The following is a 19755-nucleotide window of genomic DNA, read 5'->3' as shown; positions in this document are numbered from 1 at the left end:
AATACAGCCATTTAACATGTCAAAGGGGCCAGCCACTCAAACATTCTAAAATAAACTACAGCAAATCCAGGTACGCCAAAGTCCCTGGAAACTCAATTCCTTGTGAGATGGTTGCTCAATTAAATATGGGACAATTGACCAAGACAATAAATAACCAAAGAGAGATGTGACCTAGCCCAGCCTGACACAGCCTGGGGCTGGGGGAGGGGGTGTAGTCAGAATTGAAGCAGTCCTAGGGCTCCAGGAGTTTATTAAATCACCATTCTACTTGCTAGGCTGTCATCTCAGTCCATTTTATGACTTGCTTTCACAGCCCAAAGGGAAAATCCCAAGGAAGAGAGTCACATTCCCAATAGGTTTTTGTTTCATTCACTTTTAGAGATACTAACAAACTTCTTAACCTTGTTTTTACATTTTTCAAAAATCCACAGAGCTCCTAAGAGGCCAGTAAAGTACCTTGAAAAGAAGAAAACTGCAACCAATAATCTATGTTGAAAGAATCTCAGACTTGTACCTAAGCTGGTTGGGAGTGCCCCCCGCCCTCCCAGACTGCTGGCATCTGTACGCTCCTTGACGGTTGTGACAGGGGCCAAAATGTCCCCTGTCAGCTGATCAAGGGCCAGATCAAGCTACTGGTGAGTGCTTATGAGGACTACAATAAGTTTAAAGTCACCTGGCCCTGGCCTGCCTCTCCAAACCCCTTCTTGAAATGATTGCTCCCAAGCAACCCCAGTGCACCATGAGATGCCAAGAACCAAGCTCCTCTCTTAAAGTTAAGAGTTCATTGGAAAATAAAAATGTCAAGGTGAAGAGCCAAATATCCCTATTTTAAAACTCATATAGGATCATGAAACACTTTGTCTATCTGTTAACTCTTGGAGCTCCTTGGTGACATTTCCTCCCCTAACGTTGTGGCATCCATCCTGCTCCTTACGCAGACCCAGGCTCTTCTGCCAACTAAATGCACAGGAAGTTATATATATATCCTATCACCCCAGGCAGCCTGAGCCTTGTAGCCCTGAAGAGAAAGATGCCAGGAATATTTTGTTTCTCCCCAGCACCCTGCCACGCATCCCTACTTTGAACTCTAAAACCTTTGAGTTGACTCTAAGAGAAGGGAGCGCAGACTGTAGTCTTTAGAAATGAACAAAGGGTTTGGTATTGAGACAGGGAAGGTGGGACTGGTACCGTACAAGGTCATGGGGACCTGCCTTAACTGTTGTGAGGTGGGTTCCATCCCTTATCGTCTGGGACAAGAGTCAAGTTAACAGACACAACAGACAGGGGAGGGAGGAAGGTTGGTTTCCTGGGCAGTAATTTTACTTCTTGGACTTGATGGAAGTTGAAAGGGGTGGCAGTCTCTGAACTCCTGTCTTAGCAATGATGGGAAAGCGAGAACTTCACGGTGGTCCACTGCCCACAGCTGCAGACCCTGTGCAGTGTCTGAAAGGCGCACACTGTGGGATGTGGCTCTCACACATCTGACTCTCTCACTTCCTAAAAGATTCACCGCCCCCCATCCTGTATCTGTGACCTGCTAGCTGCAAGCTGAGAAGCAAAGTATAAAACAGTAGAGAGAGAGAGAAGGAGGCAGTAACTTTAAGGCAAACTAGGTTTCATACATTCTTTGTTGCTCTTCTTTTTGCACATCATCAAAGAGCTGCTTGGTGAGGTTGTCCATTTTTTCTGTGAAAAGAGAATGCTCTTTGAAATATATCTGCAAACCAACGCTTCCATTGTTTCATGTCATGTTTAAGAAAGTGAGAATGTGAGAACAGTCATGGGATATTTATGACTAGTAGGACTTGAGAGGGTAACTGTCACTTTTATAATTTATAAATCAGAAATACAGACAAGGGCGGGGGATAATCATTCTGACAAGTTGGTCCTGTTGGAATGTGTGAATAGTTTCATTTATAGCACTTTTTTTGGTCTGAGGATCATTTGTTTGATTTGAAAAGGCATATTGGCTTTGAGACAATATACATTATGAAAACTACATGGAAACCCTTTTGGGTTTCTTCCTTTGGGAAGAAAATGGTCAATTTAGAAGCCAGCGGCACCTCTGCTCCAGTTGTGACAACCAAAACTGTCAGACAGGGCCATATGTCCCCTGATGGGGAGAGGGGAACCATAGTGGTTCTCTTGGCTCAGAACCACTCATTCATGACAACCAAGAGAATAATGAAGCGTCTGTCTTTATCTGGGGAAGAGGAAGTATAACAAATCTCCTCTTGCATTCAGTACAAGAGTCTCTAACAACAAAGCATAGATTGAGGGGACACTGGAAAGCCAGGCTATCATCACTGGGGTTCTGGATATTCTGAAGCTGTGACAGGCCTGTATTCCCAGCATATCCGCACCAAACAGGTGCCCTTCAAAACGGGAGGAGTCCATTAAGCCTGATATCTCTATTTGTATATAGCTGACACCTCATCCTTCACTTCCACCCCATTTCTGAATTCTGCCCCAGAGGGGAGCCCAGGGATGAGGTGATGATAACTACCCTGAATTACTGGTTTTAAAAAAAAGCCAATAGCTTAATAGGTTGTTAAATGAGGTATCAAATGTCCCTGAATCAAAATAACTGCTACAGAATGTCACGAGTCAGCCAGAAAATACTAGAAAAATGCTTAAGCTTTAATTTAGAAGCCAGCATATTTGATATAATTTTAATTTTTAGCTCACTCACAGAATTGGTTTCAGTTCTGGTGCTTACATCTTAGGCCATTTGCAAGGGGGTGAAAGAGCTGCCCAAATGTGATTTTCTCCCCGGGAGCAAGGGGCTGATGTCCACATTGGAATCTCAAAAAGGGGAAACATTCGATAACAACCCTTAGTAATAAATAGGTCACAGGGTAATCGAAGGCTGGTGCTTTTCACAAAACATTGTTTGCCATGTTTAGGGACACTCAGAGCATAAGCGGTTTATAAACACTGGGACTGAAAGTTTTCAAGCACTTTTTAGAAGGATATATAAAATTATGGACCCAAACAGGTCAATGCTATCAACTATGTAACTTTCAGGATGCATTTGTGGGAATTTAAATTTTCTTGTGGGAAAATCCACCTAATGTTAGAAGAAAGAGCAAATATACCCAGGAGCAGTGTACTGTGATAAAGGAGGTGGAGGTGGACAAGCTCTTCCCTAATTCACGTCCAAGGTTTCCTCCGAGAACTCTGACCTCGTGTGTCAGTCAATGCCGACATCATCAGTCCTCAGAGGCAGGGTGGAGGATGTGCAGTACCTGTAGCAGGAGGTCACTCCCATCCTGGGCGTCATCTGAACAGCCCTTCCTGCTCTGCTGGCCAGGACTCAGGATGTTTATTTCCTCCTCCTGACATCTGTCTCTCCCAGGCCTGAACTCCCAGGGCACCTGTGCTCCTCCGGCCTGGTGTATCCACGGCCTGCTGGGCCTGAGGTGTGTGCTGGGCCCCCAGGCCTGAACTCCCACTCCCCTGCTGCCCTGTCAGAGCTTACAGAAACAATCCTCTTAAATGGATGTGGTCATTTAAACCATCTGGTCAGGAGCCCCCAGGTTCCTGTTCCTATTGGGATTTAGCAAGGGCTTGCAATCAGATTTTGAGTTGGAAAGTTATGGATGGACAGAGCTAAGCTGCTCCACATCCCTGAATGAAAGGGATACCGCTGGTTCCAAGGGTCTGACTCTGACAGCCTGGGGGTGATGTGGCTCAAGTGCTTAGCAGGGCCCTTCACTCAGAGCCGGGGCAGTAAGCAGAGGAGGGGGTGCCACTGAGACCAAGTCATTTAGACAGATTTGAAATCTGACTACAGATCCTCGGCCAGCAACAACACTGTTCCGGCATCACCCTGACTGTGCATCTGGATCACCACAAAGGTTTTTAAAAATATAGACAGATGCCTGAACTACCCCAGCCACCACCACTCACAGACACACCCATGCACACACACAGACACCGCCCCCACCCCATCTTCTGATGGAAAAGCTCCAGGCTTATGGCCCAGCCATCTGTATTTTGCAAATGGCCCAGACGGTTCTGAGACAGGGATTATCGTGCTGTCTGACAAAAGATGGAAATAAAACAGATGCCTCTGTAGGGTAAAGTTACCACAACTTAAATATAGTTATTCCCTGTGAGGCAAAAAATACCCTCATTTCCCTGGGTATACATTGCAGATTCCTGGTTCTGCCTAAAACTCTGTTCATACCCAGTAGTTATTTCCTTAATGACTAGACAGGTGAGCACATGAATGTTCGCATCGAGCCGCCTTGGGCTTTACCTTTCAACTCTTCAGTCTTCTCTCGAAGCTGCAGCTCTGTTTGCTCTTTTTGTATTTCCAGTTCTGAATTATGCTTCTGAAGCTTTGCCAATTTCTAGCGAAGAGAAGAAAAAAAGCTTTTTTGAAAACCTCACTTCCAGTTTTGTCACCACAGCCTTTCTTGGTGAAAAGCTGTATTTTTATTTATTTATCCATCCATCTATCCAGCTCAGCTCCTATCCGTAGAGAACAGCCAGCACCAGCCCAATGCAAGATGCTGTCTGTACTCCACTCACGTGCAAGAGCTCCATGTGATTCAGGCACTGGCTCTCAACCTGACCCAGCAATGGCTGAAATCAAGGAAAAAGAGCCAAATCCAAGGTCTCCTCAAAGTCAAGAAAGCACCTCCATCCTTTTCTTGAAGCTTCTCGATAGCCAAGGTATTCATGTATTTAATATGATAGAAATAATTTATATATAAAGTGAATCCACACTTTGAGAGTGTTATTACGCAGTAAGGATGTGTGATCATGACAGGAACTCTATTATTTTAGCTTCTCCTGGTAAAATATCTGCTGGGCTGACAGCTGGGCCACTTGGTGCTGAAGGTTGGTGACCGGCAGCGTGGGCAACGGCATCAGCTGGGCGCTGGACCACGGGGAAGGTGCCCGGGGGCTCCAGGCTGCCACAAACCTGGATGCTGTAGAACTTGAGAAAGTATGAGAACGGAGGGTAATAAATACTACCTCTTTAGAAAACAGTAGCTCACACTTGCGCAGGGCTCTATGGTAGGCACTTGGCTAAATTATTTCATCTGGCAATTGTATCATTTCAACAACTCTGGCAGTCCCTTGCTGTTATTCCCATTTTACATATGAGGGAACTAAAGTTCAGAGAGGGTGTAAGGGACTTGCCCAAGGATGCTCAGCCAGATGGCAGTGAAGACAAGATTTGAACCTGGGACGTCCGACTTCTAGCTACTGCTCGTTTTATTACACTACAGACATGAAAACCTGCTCCAAGCTTTTCATTGCTATTTTGGGGAAGGCATATGCCAGGGCACATACCAGATGGGAAAGCGACAGGGACCAACATCATCCTGGAAGAGAGGGAAGCATCTAGCCAGGGCTCCTTCTCTTTAAAGGGGCTTTCATCACTTCATAATAGTTGAAAATAAGAGGAAACTTTATGTTTTGCTTCTTGAAGTAGGAGCCTCCTCCTCTTCCCCCAGACTCTAGGACTCTGATCTCCCTTCTCCTAAAAGCTAGGCATCCTTTGGTAGTGGAAGCCAACAGCAAATCTGATCTGTTCTGCAGAAATCTGCTTTGTTGGAAAATGCTGTGCTGTGACCTTTTGCGCAGAAAGACTCGCACATATTTCCATAATCACACCCGGCACAGACCTCTTCCATGGCAGCCTTGTATTTCCTCCCCTTCTCCTCATAATTGTGCCTGTGGGTAGCTGCCCTGTCCAGTTCTGATTCCAGTTTCTGAATCTTCTCCATGTCACCGGCTCGAAGAGCAGCCAGGCTGGTCACTTTCTCCACCAGCCCATGGTTCTCTTTGTTCTAGAGGAAAAAAACAGGAGATGTTTAGGGATTTATCCAAAATGAAGAAGCTGTTCCATTCGTTTCCCACAATCTCTGATGTGGCATCTAAATCCATGACATGTATCACTATGATGGTATGTGTGACCATCTTCATCCCAGTGAAAACAGCAAGGTCGATCTTCTCAGGTAAACTTCCTGAGCTGATGATGCATTTAGTGTGGGACCAGCCCATTCCTGGAGCTCCAAGACAACCCTAATGCTGTAGGATGAATTGTGTCCCCTGCTGCCCGCTCGCCCCACAACTGTTCACACATTGCAGCCTAATACTCAGCACTTCAGAACGTGACTATATTTAGAGATAGGGTCTTTAAAGACAAAATTAAGGTAAAATGAGGTCATATGGGTGGGCCTGATTCTAGCATGACTGGCGTCCTTTTAGGAAGAGATTAAGACACAGACACACAGAGGGAAGCCGGTGTGAAGACAAAGGGAGAAGGATGCTATCTGCAAGCCAAGGAGAGACAACTCAGCAGAAACCAACTATACCAATACCCTGACCTTGGACTTCTAGCCTCTGTGATGGCAGTCCTAGCAAATGAATACACCTAGAATGGAGTCTGGGCAGCATGGGGACTTGCAGGGGCCCTGCTCCTAGCTGTCACAGCAGCATTTTGCTGTTCTGCACGACCCATGTAACATGCAGGCCTGTCACCCCACAGCACAATGATGAAAGCTGCATCAAAACCTCAAGCTGTTTACACATTCATCCCTTCACTAAGGACCCCTATAGCATCGTTCATGGCTGTTTCAAGTTTACCTTAGGAGAATCTCGGGATTATTTGAGACGGGCAGACCAAGGGGTGAGTTTTATAGATCTGGACACTGCATATTCCACAGTCCTTCTCCACTGGCTAAGAACATGAGGATTTTATTTCCTACCAGTGAGAATGGTATGAGGAATCTCCCCAAACGAGGCAGGGCTGCAGTTAGACCATATAGACCTTTGAGCAAATTAGAAAGTGCCAACTCCCGTGAGCCAACACAGCCCTGAGGGAGCATGGCTTGGCATGCAGACAGCATCTTTGTGCAGATTAAAAAAAGGCACCCCTGCCTCGAGGCAGCACAGCTTTGTATCAGGACACATGGGTTGGCAAAATCAAAGTAAGGCTGGATTTCAGCTGCACTTGCACTGTTGGGCAGCGGCCCTTGTGCAGTGTACAACCTATACAACCACATGTAACAGCACTTTACAGTGTACTTCTGTTTTCTAGAGCAGGTGGTCCACATAAACTATTTGAACCTCCTAACACAGGCATAAATTTTAACAGCATTAGCTGAGGAATTGGCCCAGGATAAAATAAATTTGTTAGAAAAAGTACGTATGAAAGATACATTTACAAACACTTACCTGATCTTCTAACTTTTTCTGCAAACGCTGGACCCTGTAAGTAAGCTGAATGTTGAGCACAAATCGTCGGATACTCTGGAATCTGCGCCTGGCCAGCCACGCCCGTGCATATTTCTGAAGGATCACAGCCTTGTGCTCCTCTAGCATCTTTGAAACAAGATATTAGGAAACATAAATTGGCTCTCCAGTGTTTCTCTCACAACTCCTCCAATGTTGAGTGATGCAACTACCAAAATATTTTCACAATGCAAAAGAAAAATTTCCTGTAATCAACCCACAGAACCCTATTATACCTAGACCACTGAAACAATAACCAAACCCCACCTATAGCAGACATGTGTGAACAGACACTCATATACCAGAACTCCCGGCTCTCTATGAAGGTCTTCATGCAGAAAAAGAGATCTCACTATGATTGGTGAAAAATAACCTGAGCCCTGGGAAATTCATGCCCTAAGAAAGCACGGGATCTCAGCTGCACCTTCCGATACTTCCTCCTCGCCAAGAGTCCTCGGGTGTAGGCCTGGATGGTGATGGTGGCCATGCGAATCAGCTGGTATAGACTGCGGACAAGATATCCACGACAGTACTTCTGAATGATTATGGCTGCCCATGCTTCTTTTAAGGCTGTTGCGGTAACAGCTTTCCTTGGTTAAAAAGAATGCAGAGTATATCTGTTATTCACAGAGCACTGACTTCTACTGCAGAGCAACATGCTTGCATAGCATTTAAAAAATATATCTGTTTTGAGAGAGAGCGAGGGAGTAAGCAGGGGGAGGGGCAGAGAGAGAGGGAGAAACGGAATCCTAAGCAGGCTCTGCACTATGCACAGAGCCCGATGTGGGGATTGAACTCACGAACCACGAGCTCATGATCTGAGCCGAAATGAACAGTCAAACACTTAATCCACTGAGCTACCCATGTGCTCCAGCAGTTTGGTTTTTGTTTTTTTTTACTGAAGAATATTCAAATGTCTTGCAAATCTACCCATTAAACTCTACAACTCATTTACTCTAACACCCACTGGAAATCAGTCTCATCACGTCTCCTTTTCACCCTGATCTGAGTGTGGACCTGCTCTAGGCCAGAGGAACGATGTGGCAACTGTCACATTCTTCACATGCAGGTGGATCCATCCATCATCACTCACATATGTGGAAACAAAACCGAGCTTTCGCACTGCTTATCCATCCTTGTGGGAAATCACGCTAGAGGCTCTAGATCAGGGCAAATTATAGCCTAGGGACCAACTCTGCAGCCTTCCACCTGCTGCTATTGCCAAGTGTTATGGCAATGCAACCACACCTATTATTTGTATATCATTCGTGGCTAATAACGGCAGACTTGAATAGTTGAGAGAAACTGCAAGGCCCCTAAAGCCTGAAGTAGTTGTGGCTTTAACAGAAAAAGTTTGTCAACTCCTGTCTAAAGGACTAGAAGTGAAGAACAAAGTTCTTACCTTCATAGTTCACAACCTCATGTAGCAGACAGACTTACAAATGGCCAAGTGGGACAAGAGGAAACATAAAATAACTACTAAAAGATCTGTAAAAGAGATTGTACAGAACTATCATTCTGCTTGTAAGCCTGCCCTTGATGGAGAGGTGGGATTTCTGTAGACAGTGAAGGTTGGAAAAGGCATTTCAGGCTAAGGATCAGTGAACACATGGAGGCCTAGCCATGCCTGAAATATTCAGAAAAAGAGAATCTCTCTGAAATTGCTAGAAAATAAGATACATGAAGAAAATTACCCAGTGAGGTCAGAAAAATAGAAACCATTTGCTATTTAAGCTTATTTATTTATTTTGAGAGAGAGAATGAGCAGGAGAGGGGCAGAGAGTGAGAGAGAGACAGAGAACCCCAAGCAGGCTCCTCGCTGTCAGGACAGAGCCTGACGTGGGGCTTGAACCCACAACTGTGAGATCATGACCTGACCGAAATCAAGAGTTGGATGCTTAACCAACTGAGCCACTGAGGCATCCCGTTATTTAAAAATATATTTACTGAATACCTGCTCTGGTGTGCAAAAGTATGACCCTGGTTCTCCCAGAGCTTCCATTCTTATGAATGTATCTAGGCCATGGGGGGCCTTGAACACTCATGTCAGAGACTGAATGTAGGAAATAGGGGTCACAGGAGGCATTAAAGGCAAGAGGAGGACAGTGGCTCCATCAGGCCCTGCTTCAGGAAGACACGCAGCAGGTAGAGGCTGTGTTGTAGGACCATAAAGCAAGTGGTGGTGAAGGTCAAATCTAGGGCCGGGGTGGAGGAATGGAATGACAGGACAGACACAAGAGGTAAGCAGGGGTAGAGCTGTCAGGCTTTGGTGATTTCTAAACAGAAAGGGAGCATGAGTTGGGGAAGAAGAGAACCCTGGGCTTTCCTGCACTGGAGACTACTTCTATTGACTGACCCAGGGCAGGGGAGGGAAAGCCTGGCTGTGTATGTAAGATGGTCACCTGAGGTGGGATGGTGAGTCTAGTTTGGAGTGTGCCAAGGCCGTGGTGCTGAGGCCGTGGTGTGCCAATCACGTAAACAGGCCCAGATGCTGCTGGAGGTCAGGCCTCAAGCTCAGGAAGAGGTGAGGTTCAGTGACACGGTCTGACTCTTAAATACTTGCCTTCTCAACTATCCTCACAGCGTGCCAAGGAAGGAGGCAGCACAGACACAGGCAAGCACACACTGTTGTCTGGGAAGAATGCCATCTCACAGGCCAGCCCGGCACAGCCTCATGGGAGCACTCAGTGAGGGCTGGGATTGGTGGACCTGCCCTCCACTCAGCCATCCCTTGGGACAGGGCTCTGGGTTTGCTGGCAGAGCCTTGCCATGGATCCCCTAAGGCACGGCCTGCGCCCTCCCCATCTGCAGGGAGGCTGGTCAGTGGTTACTCATGGCATTTACTTAGGGACTTCCCTAGGGCCCTGTCTTAGGCATTTTCAATTCCCACAGAAAAAGGGCCCAGTCCCTCTTCCTGGTCTCACTGGGGATTCTGATTCGCTTCAGCAAAACCCTGATTGAAGCTTCCTCTCTTCAGGGTCCTAGTTGTCACCGCTGCCATGGGAACAGTAGGCGGAGTCAGGACTACTTGCCCTAAGGTAGGCAGACTCACGGCTGGCCCCAGGAGGACACCCACACACATCTGCACCCCCCAGGAGAAAGGCCATTTGTCCTTGACAGGTCCCTCCCCCAGCGATGAGCAGTTAGGAGAGTGGGCCACACAATTCCACACCTCTTCCTTGGCTCTGGCCATACCTCACAGTTTGCTGACCCCGGAAGTACTGCTGGATTGTCAGGACAGCTTGTCTTTCTCGGAGAAACTTTTTTCTCTGGAGCCAGCCACGGATGTGCTTTTGTATCACAACACAACTCTGCCTGAGCTTATCCAATCGGAGTTTCTCTAAATAAGCCACTTGTCCTGCTCTGAAGAAAATTTTGGTTTTACCAAACTGGTACTGATTAGAATCCTGGAAGAGAAAAATGATAGAATCACAAATAAATCCTTCAGAGTTTATCGTATTTGGAAAAGATGTTTAAGAGATTCCAAGGTGCCAAAATATTGTTATTTTTGACACACCTGTTCCTTGACATAAAGCAGAAAGATTCTTTTTGTTAAAAAAATTTTTTAACGTATATTTATTTTTGAGAGAGAGAGAAAAAGAGAGAGAGAGAGAGAGGTGGGGGGAGGGGCAGAGAGAGGAGACACAGAATCTGAAGCAGGTTCCAGGCTCTGAGCTGTCAGCACAGAGCCCAACATGGGGCTCGAACTTGTGAACTGTGAGATCATGACCTGAGCCAAAGTTGGATGCTCAAGTGACTGAGCCACCCAGGTGCCCCAAGGCACAAAACTTCTGATTATGACCTAGAAATTTATACTGTGACTTGTTTAAAGCCACTGGGTGAAGACATGGACTTGAGATTCAGGGGTCCGGGTCTGTCTGTGGGGTAGGAGGACTGTGTGCATGCTTGGTGATTCTTAGGCCATAGGGGAGCTTCGGCTTCTCATATGTGGTTTCTACAATAGAGCAGAGCCTGGAAAGGTCTGGTTTCTGTCTTTATTTTGGTTTGTCTTCACCACCTCCTTTCCTGGCCATGGTAACTCTGTCCCCACTTCTTTTCTATCAAACTCACTGCCAGAGCAATGACTTAAGTCCACACGGAGTGCCATGTTTGGGAACCTTGTGGTGTAGTGGCAGGCTCAGTTGACTGTGTAATACAAGCCAGGCCCATCGAAGTTCCTTAAATTGTGGGAGGTCAGAGTATGATAGGAGGACTCTGAGGGAGGTCAGGGTTCAAGCCTGGGTCCGTAATGGTGACTCCTACTCTCAGGAGATGATGCCCCTGTGAGTGTGTCTGCTCTGATCTCCTTAGCACTCAAATGCTTGGGCATATTTTCTTTCATCTTTGGCATTCATGACAACACAGTCATGGGACAGGTGGGTAGGGAAACACATTTGGGAGATGGGCATCTGGGTAAGAGCCCATGATTCCAGGAGCTGAGCAAGACTGACCTGGATGAGCCTGTGTAAAACCACCTTGCACACCTCCTTTTTATCACTGAACGAAAGCTCCTGCTTGGTCATGAGCACACCATAGCGACTGTAGAACTCAATGTATGTCCACCTGCAAAGTCAAAGAAGATCTGAGGAGGTGTGGCTGTGAGGAAACGTGGCATGTCTGTGGGTCCCACTGCTGCTGGGGTGGCAGTGGGGGTAGATGGGAGTCTGTTCTGAACTTTGACCTTTGACCTCACCCTGAACACAGCGGACCAGGAGTGTTTTTTTTTTGCCAATACTCTACTCTGATGATTATGCTCTCCTCCCCCTCCATCTCCTCCTCTCAGGAGCCGTGGGGAGGCAGGAGGTGATGTTCACTAGCAGTGAAAACAGGTGATGGGATGATGGTGGCCCCTGACCAGTACATGGCCGCCAGGGGCTCCCTCTGGCCTTCCCAGGGAAGAGTGGGAATATCTTGGGGCATCTTATGCAAGTACCTGACAAAAAACATGGCAGCCTCTCCCTCGGTTCTCAGCAGACCTGAAGGTCAGCATTTTCCCCCCAAAACAAAGAGAGACAACCTACCTGGAAGGGTAGCTCTGCGCACTAATGCGAATTGTTTCTAAAACGCCACAGGCTCGCAGCTGCTGAACAATCCTTTTAGAGTCGAATCTTAAAGAAGAAGATTTCAATATGTGTTAAGCTGTCATGATGGGCAAATATGCCCATGAGCAGTACAGTAGACCTGCCTGGACTGTGAGCCCTGAGGAGCGGGGTCTGCCTCTGTGATCCCCACGCAGGGCACCCAGCAGCTACTTAATGGACACCTGCCAGACGACAAATGAAAACAGCAACTCTGTGAGAGTTCAGGAAGCTGTACTGAGGTCACAGAGAAAGGAGTGCTGGATTATGATGGTGGAAATGGAAAAGGTCTTGTGGGGGAAGTGGCCTTTGGTTCAGCTTCAAATGACAACCAGTGTGGAAGAAATATTTCCACTCACTGCATTCAAATGCCCATTTGCTGTTTGAATTCCCTTTACAGGGTACCCTCTGGCTGAGGTCGGACCCTTTGGTGGCCCACGGACACATACACCACCTCCATGGACAGTGCATGCCCCTGAGACACATCTTAGGTCTAGTCAGTTAAAAGAGACTCTACAATGTCCACTCCTAGGTCTGGGGTTTTCCTGGGGGGCCCCAGAGAACAAGTCTAATATCTCATGCCATATTTGAGGAAGAAACCTCTGTTCCTCTACAGAATTTCTTTCAAAAAACAAATTCTTTTCTTTCTTATTGAGGTATAACTGACATGCAGCATTCTAGTAGTGTCAGGTGCACAGCATAATGACTCGGCATTTGTAATATATTGCACAACAATCAAAAGAAGTCTAGATCACGTTCATCATGGCACATAGTTACAGCAGTTTTTTTTTCTTGTGACAAGGACTCTTAAGATCTATTCTCTTAGCAACTTTCAAACATGTAGCACAATATTATTAACTGTAGTCACCATGCCATATACAAATTCTTATAATCAAGGAGATACTCTGGCTTTCTCTGCTGTATCAACTTCAGTTGTAGACTATTCTTTCAAATCTATCCCCTTTGCTTCACCCTGGAGACAAGGTGCTTTAGCCATATCAGAGAGCTTGTACTAGTTAACAGTATATGTCAAGGATGGGACTGCTCTGAATCATTAAAAAAACAGCAAGAGGCTCTCTGCTCCCCCTCATTCAACAGACAGCAGCATCTTCTGCTGAACTTCCAGCTGTGTCCCTGAGACACGATGGTGAAGGTTAGAGTAAATGGATTTGGCAGTATTGGACACCTGGTCACCAGGGCTACTTTTAACCCTGGCAAAGTGGATATGGTTATCATCAAGGACCTCTTTACTGACCTCAACTACATGATCTACATGTTCCAGTATGATTCCACCCACAGCAAATTTCACGGCACAGTCAAGGCTGAGAATGGGAAAGGTGTCATCAATGGAAAGCCCATCTCCATCTTGTAGCAGCAAGATTCCACCAAAATCAAATGGGGCAATGCTGGTGCTGAGTATGTTGTGGAATCCATTGGGGTCTTCATTACCATGGAGAAGACTGGGGCTCATGTGAAGGGTGGGGCCAAGAGAGTCATCTCTGCCCCTCCTGCTGATGCCCATGTTTGTGATGGGCATGAACCACGAAAAGTATGACAACTCCCTCAAGATTGTCAGCAATGCCTCCTGCACCATCAACTGCTTGGCCCCTCTGGCCAAGGTTATCCATGACAACTTTGGCATCATGGAGGGACTCATGACCACAGTCCATGACACCCAGAAGATGGTGGATGTCCCCTTCGCGAAGCTGTGGCATGATCGCCAAGGGGCTGCCCAGAATATCATTTCTGCTTCTACTGGTGCTGCCAAAGCTGTGGGCAAGGTCATCCCTGAGCTGAGTGGGCAGCTCACTGGCACAGCCTTCCATGCTCCAACTCCATTGTGTCTGTTGTGGATATGACCTGCTGCCTGGGTAAAGGTGCCAAATATGCTGACACCAAAAAGGTGGTGAAACAGGCATCAGAGGGCCCCCTCAAGGGCATCCTGGACTTCATTGACGACCAGGTTGTCTCTGCAACTTTAACAGTTACACCCATTCACCTTTGATGCTGGGGTTGACATTGTTCTCAATGACCACTTTGTCAAGCTCATTTTCTGATATGACAATGAATTTGGCTATAGCAATTGGGTGGAAGACCTTATGGTGCACGTCACTTCCCAGGAGTAAGAGCCCTCTGGATCGCCAGCCCCAGAAAATGCAGGAAGAAGAGAAAGACCTTCAGCTGGTGGGGAGTCCTTGCCTCAACTCATCCCCAAACACACTGAGAATCTCCCAACCTACACAGTTTCCATCCCAGAGCCCCCAGAGGAAGGGAGGGGCTTGGGAAGCCCTACCTTATCATGTTCCATCACTAAAGTATACTGTACTTAGCCAAAAAACAAAACAAAACAAAAAACCAGAAACAGTAAAGTTCAAGAGAATTATAAGCAAATTCTCCAACATTGTGACAGAAATGGCCTCAGTGTTTTCCCTCTCCTGCATAGAAGCACTTACTCGAAGGGTAATTTTTCATCATTTGGCTTGATGCATCGGACATAGTGGGGTGTGGTTGCATTGAGGGTTTCCATGAGCAAGTACAGAGAGCTGCGGAACTAGGAAACAAGGTCAGAGAACAAATATGCTGAAATTTGATACTCATATCAAGGAAAACAAAAGGGCCAACCTTAGTAAATTAAGAAGAAGAGTTAGCTTCATGCATTAACATCTATTATGAAAGGTTTTAATCTGTGACTGTGAGTATTAGCATGTCCTATGTTCTGGACAGAATTCTGCTCTAACCAATTCTCCCAAATAGCAAGAACTTAGTAAATCATGTTATTGGGCATGTGGTTTTCTCAGGCCTGTGTAGTCTTGGAGGCTGAGGTATGACGACAATGAGCTGTGACTTTTCTTTGCATTTACATATACACTAGATGTGAACCAGGTCAGTGCCCATGTCCAGGCCTAGAATGTGGGCCCCACCACTGCCTGGCTCCCTGTGGGGCCTGGCCCCATCCTCAGGTACTTTCTGTGTACCTTGCTCCCCACTGTGGTCCGGAACTGCTTGTTGTTTGGCTTGATGACTGGCTTTGCAGATTTAACTGTGATCGCTGAACCGAAAGGGGAAGGAGGAACTGGATTTTCTTGAAAAAAGCTGGCACAGAGATGAAACTGGAAGTAACAAAGGGGATTTCAAGTCCAAAGGTGTTCACTCATAGTCAGCAGGTGATACAAACCTCATAAATGGTCATAAGAACCCCATGTAAAATGAGGTTAGCGGTCTCCACCAATCTCTACAGCCTAATCTGAATCCCACAAGAGGACACTCCTCCCCCTGGATGATGCATAACTTCTTTCCAGGAATCTAAGCAGAGAGGCAATCCGTGCAAATGTCTATATGTCATATTTATATTCCATATATATATTAGATATATATTAAATGTCTGTATGGACATTTACACAGTGGAGACATTTACTAGCCCTACCTCTGTGCCTTGGCTCATGCTGTTTCAACACCTGGACTCTCCTCCCTCCTACCTCATATTCTCATCCCTGTAAATCCAAACTCTACCCATTACTCAAGGTTCTATTAAAATATTTTCTAGCTCTACCCCATTCACTCGCTTCAATTAAGTTTAAAACAAAGGTAAAAAAAATTGTGCCCTGATTCAAATTAATTTCAATTTCTTCTACATAAAAAAAAAAATCTTTCACTTATGAGTGGCTTCTAAGATATTCATTACTTTCTATCATGCATCAATGACTTCTTTAAATGTCTTATCTTCTTAGAGCAAAACTCATTTTTTTTTCTTTTAAATCAAACACTGACAATCTCCTTTGGGGGAGAATCACTGCCTAATATATCCTTGTATGCTCCAGCTGCAAAACCCGTGGATCTGTACTTCCCACGCCTCTGAGAGCTTTCGTGCTCAGCAGAGAGACCCATCTGTGCTTTGATGTGATCTGCATTCAGCTTCCAGACCGGACCCCAGGGTATGCTTGGGGATGAGTAAGCAATTGGTGAATTAAATGAACTAATTTTGTACACAAGATGCAGGCCATTTCCACATTGAATTCTCTATCATAAATCGGTTTAATAACTGAAGTTGTCATGCCTGCGACTTCTATATGATTGTTAGTGGAAGTGCTCATGCTTATGTGGGAAACTGTCAAAATACTTGAATATGAACAAAGGCTTAGGGATCTTTCAAAAGAAGAAAAATAAATATGATCTAAACTGTTCACAAAATGAAGGCTTGCGTATGGAATATTCTTATTCTCAACTATTAATAAGGAAATGTTCAAAGGGGAAAAGGAAAACCCAGAAGTCATTCCTTTGGTGACCCTACTCCTCACATAGAACTGTGGATTCGAGGAGCCTGCACATCTGAGCCAGCACTCCCTTCCCAGGTCACCCTCTCTCTGTCTTGCCCTGGTTTCTTTCATGTGCTTAGCACTACGTGCCATTGCTACTTATGTAGTTAGGGTATGCCATTCCCTCTAGAATAGTGAGCTTCATGAGGGCATGCATCCTGGCTGCCTTGCTCACTGCTATAACCAGAATCTAGGGCCAGTGCTTGGCACATGGTAGGTGCTATATACATATTTGTGAAAGAATGAATAAAATGTAAACTGTGGTCTTTTAAGTGGTTATAGTAGCTATCCTTCCTCTCTGGCATCTGCATATTTGATTTCTGATATTGCACCTAGTGGAGATTTGTCTGCAAGCTGTCAGAAGCTTGGTACATGTTTTAGTCCCAATTCCAAAATAGTTATTTTTTTCTAAGCATGAGCTACAGTTTGCCACTGCAAGACAGTACACATAACCACACACTTTTTACTCTTTCCTGATACACATATAGATCCATTTCAAGTTATATAATGAATAACATTAATTACCATCGTAGGACCTTACAAACCTTGCTTGCTCTCAAGATTTCAACCAGCATATCATATACGGTATCTCTGTTCTTCTCAAGAAAACCTTCACATTTATATTCTACCTGTGCAGAGAAAGGATTTAATGATTGCCAAAGAAGCAAAAGCAGACAGCATCTAAGACCAAGGAGTTTTTCTCCTTTTCTAAGAATGAATAATGAAGGCACTAAAAAAGCAATCTTCTAAAAACAGATTCTGTTTCTGTTTATCACAGGAACTCTATCATATAAAACTTCGGAAGCTGGGAATATGTCACTTTCTGGAAAGAGCCAGGCTCTCCCACTGCCTTGATTTCTAACTTGTCACTGATCACTCTGTATTCTCCTGCTAGTTCCCTCTAGCCACAGGTGACCAGTCATTCCCTGCAATGTCTGAAGTTAATACACACACAGGTCTAAGAAGACCAGGCTTAAGGTTCACTCTGCCTTAGGAGGAAAAAAAAGCCATCAGGAGGAAAAAAGCTCAGTGTTGTCCTTTGGGTTCAAACCAAAATACTAAATATAAATGCCTAAATCAGCATTAATATGGTAGAAAGTAAGATTTGTCTGACCACAAAACTTTCAAAGGCCACCAAAGCCCTTGGGGTCAGGGTAGAGTGGGTAAATGTTCACATTGCCTGAATTTGGCTTAGAAACAGTCTCCACATGGCCCTTCCTGATCCATAAGGCTTCCTGAATCTCTCAAACAATAACATATCCAGGGTGGGTGCTTAAAAATTCAAACTCCAGGGGTGCCTGGGTGGCGCAGTCGGTTAAGCGTCCGACTTCAGCCAGGTCACAATCTCGCGGTCCGGGAGTTCGAGCCCTGTGTCAGGCTCTGGGCTGATGGCTCAGAGCCTGGAGCCTGTTTCCGATTCTGTGTCTCCCTCTCTCTCTGCCCCTCCCCCGTTCATGCTCTGTCTCTCTCTGTCCCAAAAATAAAATAAACGTTGAAAAAAAAAATTAAAAAAAAATTCAAACTCCAATAGTTTATGCCTCTAGTTTATATAGTTTATAATGTAATATCTACTTGTCATAAATTTTCATAAATTAGAAAATATGTTTAAAAATCAACATATGGAAATCTGTGGGATTTCTATACACCAAAATGAAGCAGCAGAAAGAGAAATCAAGGAATTGATCCCATTTACAATTGCACCAAAACCCATAAAATACCTAGGAATAAACCTAACCAAGAGGTAAAACATCTATATGCTGAAAACTATAGAAAGCTCATGAAAGAAACTGAAGAAGACACAAAAAAATGGAAAAACATTCCATGCTCATGGATTGGAATAACAAGTATCATTAAAATGTCGATACTACCCAAAGCAGTCTACATATTCAATGCAATCCCTATCAAAATAACACCAGCATTCTTCACAGAAAAAACAATCCTGAAATTTGTATGGAACCAGAAAAGACATTGAATAGCCAAAGCTGGAGGCATCATAATTCTTGACTTCAAGCTGTATTACAAAGCTGTAATCATCAAGACAGTATGGTACTGGCACAAAAACAGGCACATAGATCAGTGGAACAGAGTAGAGAACCCAGAAATGGACCCACAAACATATGGCCAACTCATCTTTGACAAAGCAGGAAGGAATATCCAATGGAAAAAAGAGTCTCTTCAGCAAATGGTGCTAGGAAAATTGGATAGCGACATGTAGAAGAATGAACATGGACCACTTTCTTACACCACACACAAAAATAATCTCAAAATGGATGGAAGACCTAAATATAAGACAGGAAACCATCAAAATCCTCAAGGAGAAAGCAGGCAACAACTTCTTTGACCTCAGACACAGCAACTTCTTACTAGACATGTCTCCCAAGGCAAGGGAAACAAAAGCAAAAATGAATTACTGGGACCTCATCAAGATAAAAAGCTTCTGCACGGCGAAGGAAGCAATCAACAAAACTAAAAGGCAACCAGTGGAATGGGAGAAGACATTTTCAAATGACATATCGGATAAAGGGTTAGTATTCAAAATCTATAAAGAACTTATCAAACTCAACACCCAAAGAACAAATAATTTAGTGAAGAAACGGGCAAAAGACATGAATAGACACTTTTCCAAAGAAGACATCCAGATGGCTAGCAGACATATGAAAAGATGTCCAACATCACTCATCATCAGGGAAATACAAATCAAAACCACAATGAGATACCCCCTTACACCTGTCAGAGTGACTAAAATTAACAATTCAGGAAACACTAGATATAGAGAAAGGGGAACCCTTTTGCACTGCTGGTGGGAATGCAAACTGGTACAGCTATTCTGGAAAACAGTATGGAGGTTCCTCAAAAAATTAAAAACAGAAGTACCTTACAACCCAGCAACTGCACTACTAGGTATTTATCCAAAGCATATAAAAATGCTGATTGAAAGGGGGCACATGCACCCCAATGTTTATAGCAGTGTTAATGACAATAGTGAAAGTATGGAAACAGCCTAAATGACCATCGATAGATGAAAGTCTAAAGATGTGGTATGTATGTGTGTGTATATATATATATATATATATACATATATATATATATACACACTATAATATTAC

The 19755-nt window shown here is 44.8% G+C and overlaps 1 protein-coding gene and 1 pseudogene across 2 annotated transcripts in view; one reads left to right on the top strand and one right to left on the bottom strand.

Annotated features, from left to right (window-relative positions):
- The window catches only part of MYO5C (myosin VC), a 105259-nt gene that overhangs the window by 38572 nt on the left and 46932 nt on the right, over positions 1-19755 (bottom strand). For both annotated transcript variants that reach the window (XM_019832406.3, XM_019832407.3), the window contains 11 exons: positions 17194-17277; positions 15311-15445; positions 14789-14886; positions 12279-12365; positions 11709-11820; positions 10453-10664; positions 7682-7847; positions 7201-7347; positions 5646-5810; positions 4265-4358; positions 1623-1686 (listed from right to left, as the gene is read on the bottom strand). In XM_019832406.3, coding sequence (XP_019687965.1) covers positions 1623-1686; positions 4265-4358; positions 5646-5810; positions 7201-7347; positions 7682-7847; positions 10453-10664; positions 11709-11820; positions 12279-12365; positions 14789-14886; positions 15311-15445; positions 17194-17277 — 1364 coding nt within the window. The remainder of the gene's footprint in view (positions 1-1622; positions 1687-4264; positions 4359-5645; positions 5811-7200; positions 7348-7681; positions 7848-10452; positions 10665-11708; positions 11821-12278; positions 12366-14788; positions 14887-15310; positions 15446-17193; positions 17278-19755) is intronic.
- On the top strand, positions 13364-14461 carry LOC101093023 (annotated as a pseudogene).

This window comes from Felis catus, chromosome B3 (assembly GCF_018350175.1).
Source record: "Felis catus isolate Fca126 chromosome B3, F.catus_Fca126_mat1.0, whole genome shotgun sequence".
Taxonomy (NCBI): Eukaryota; Metazoa; Chordata; class Mammalia; order Carnivora; family Felidae; genus Felis; species Felis catus.
This window is presented reverse-complemented; position numbering and strand designations above follow the sequence as displayed.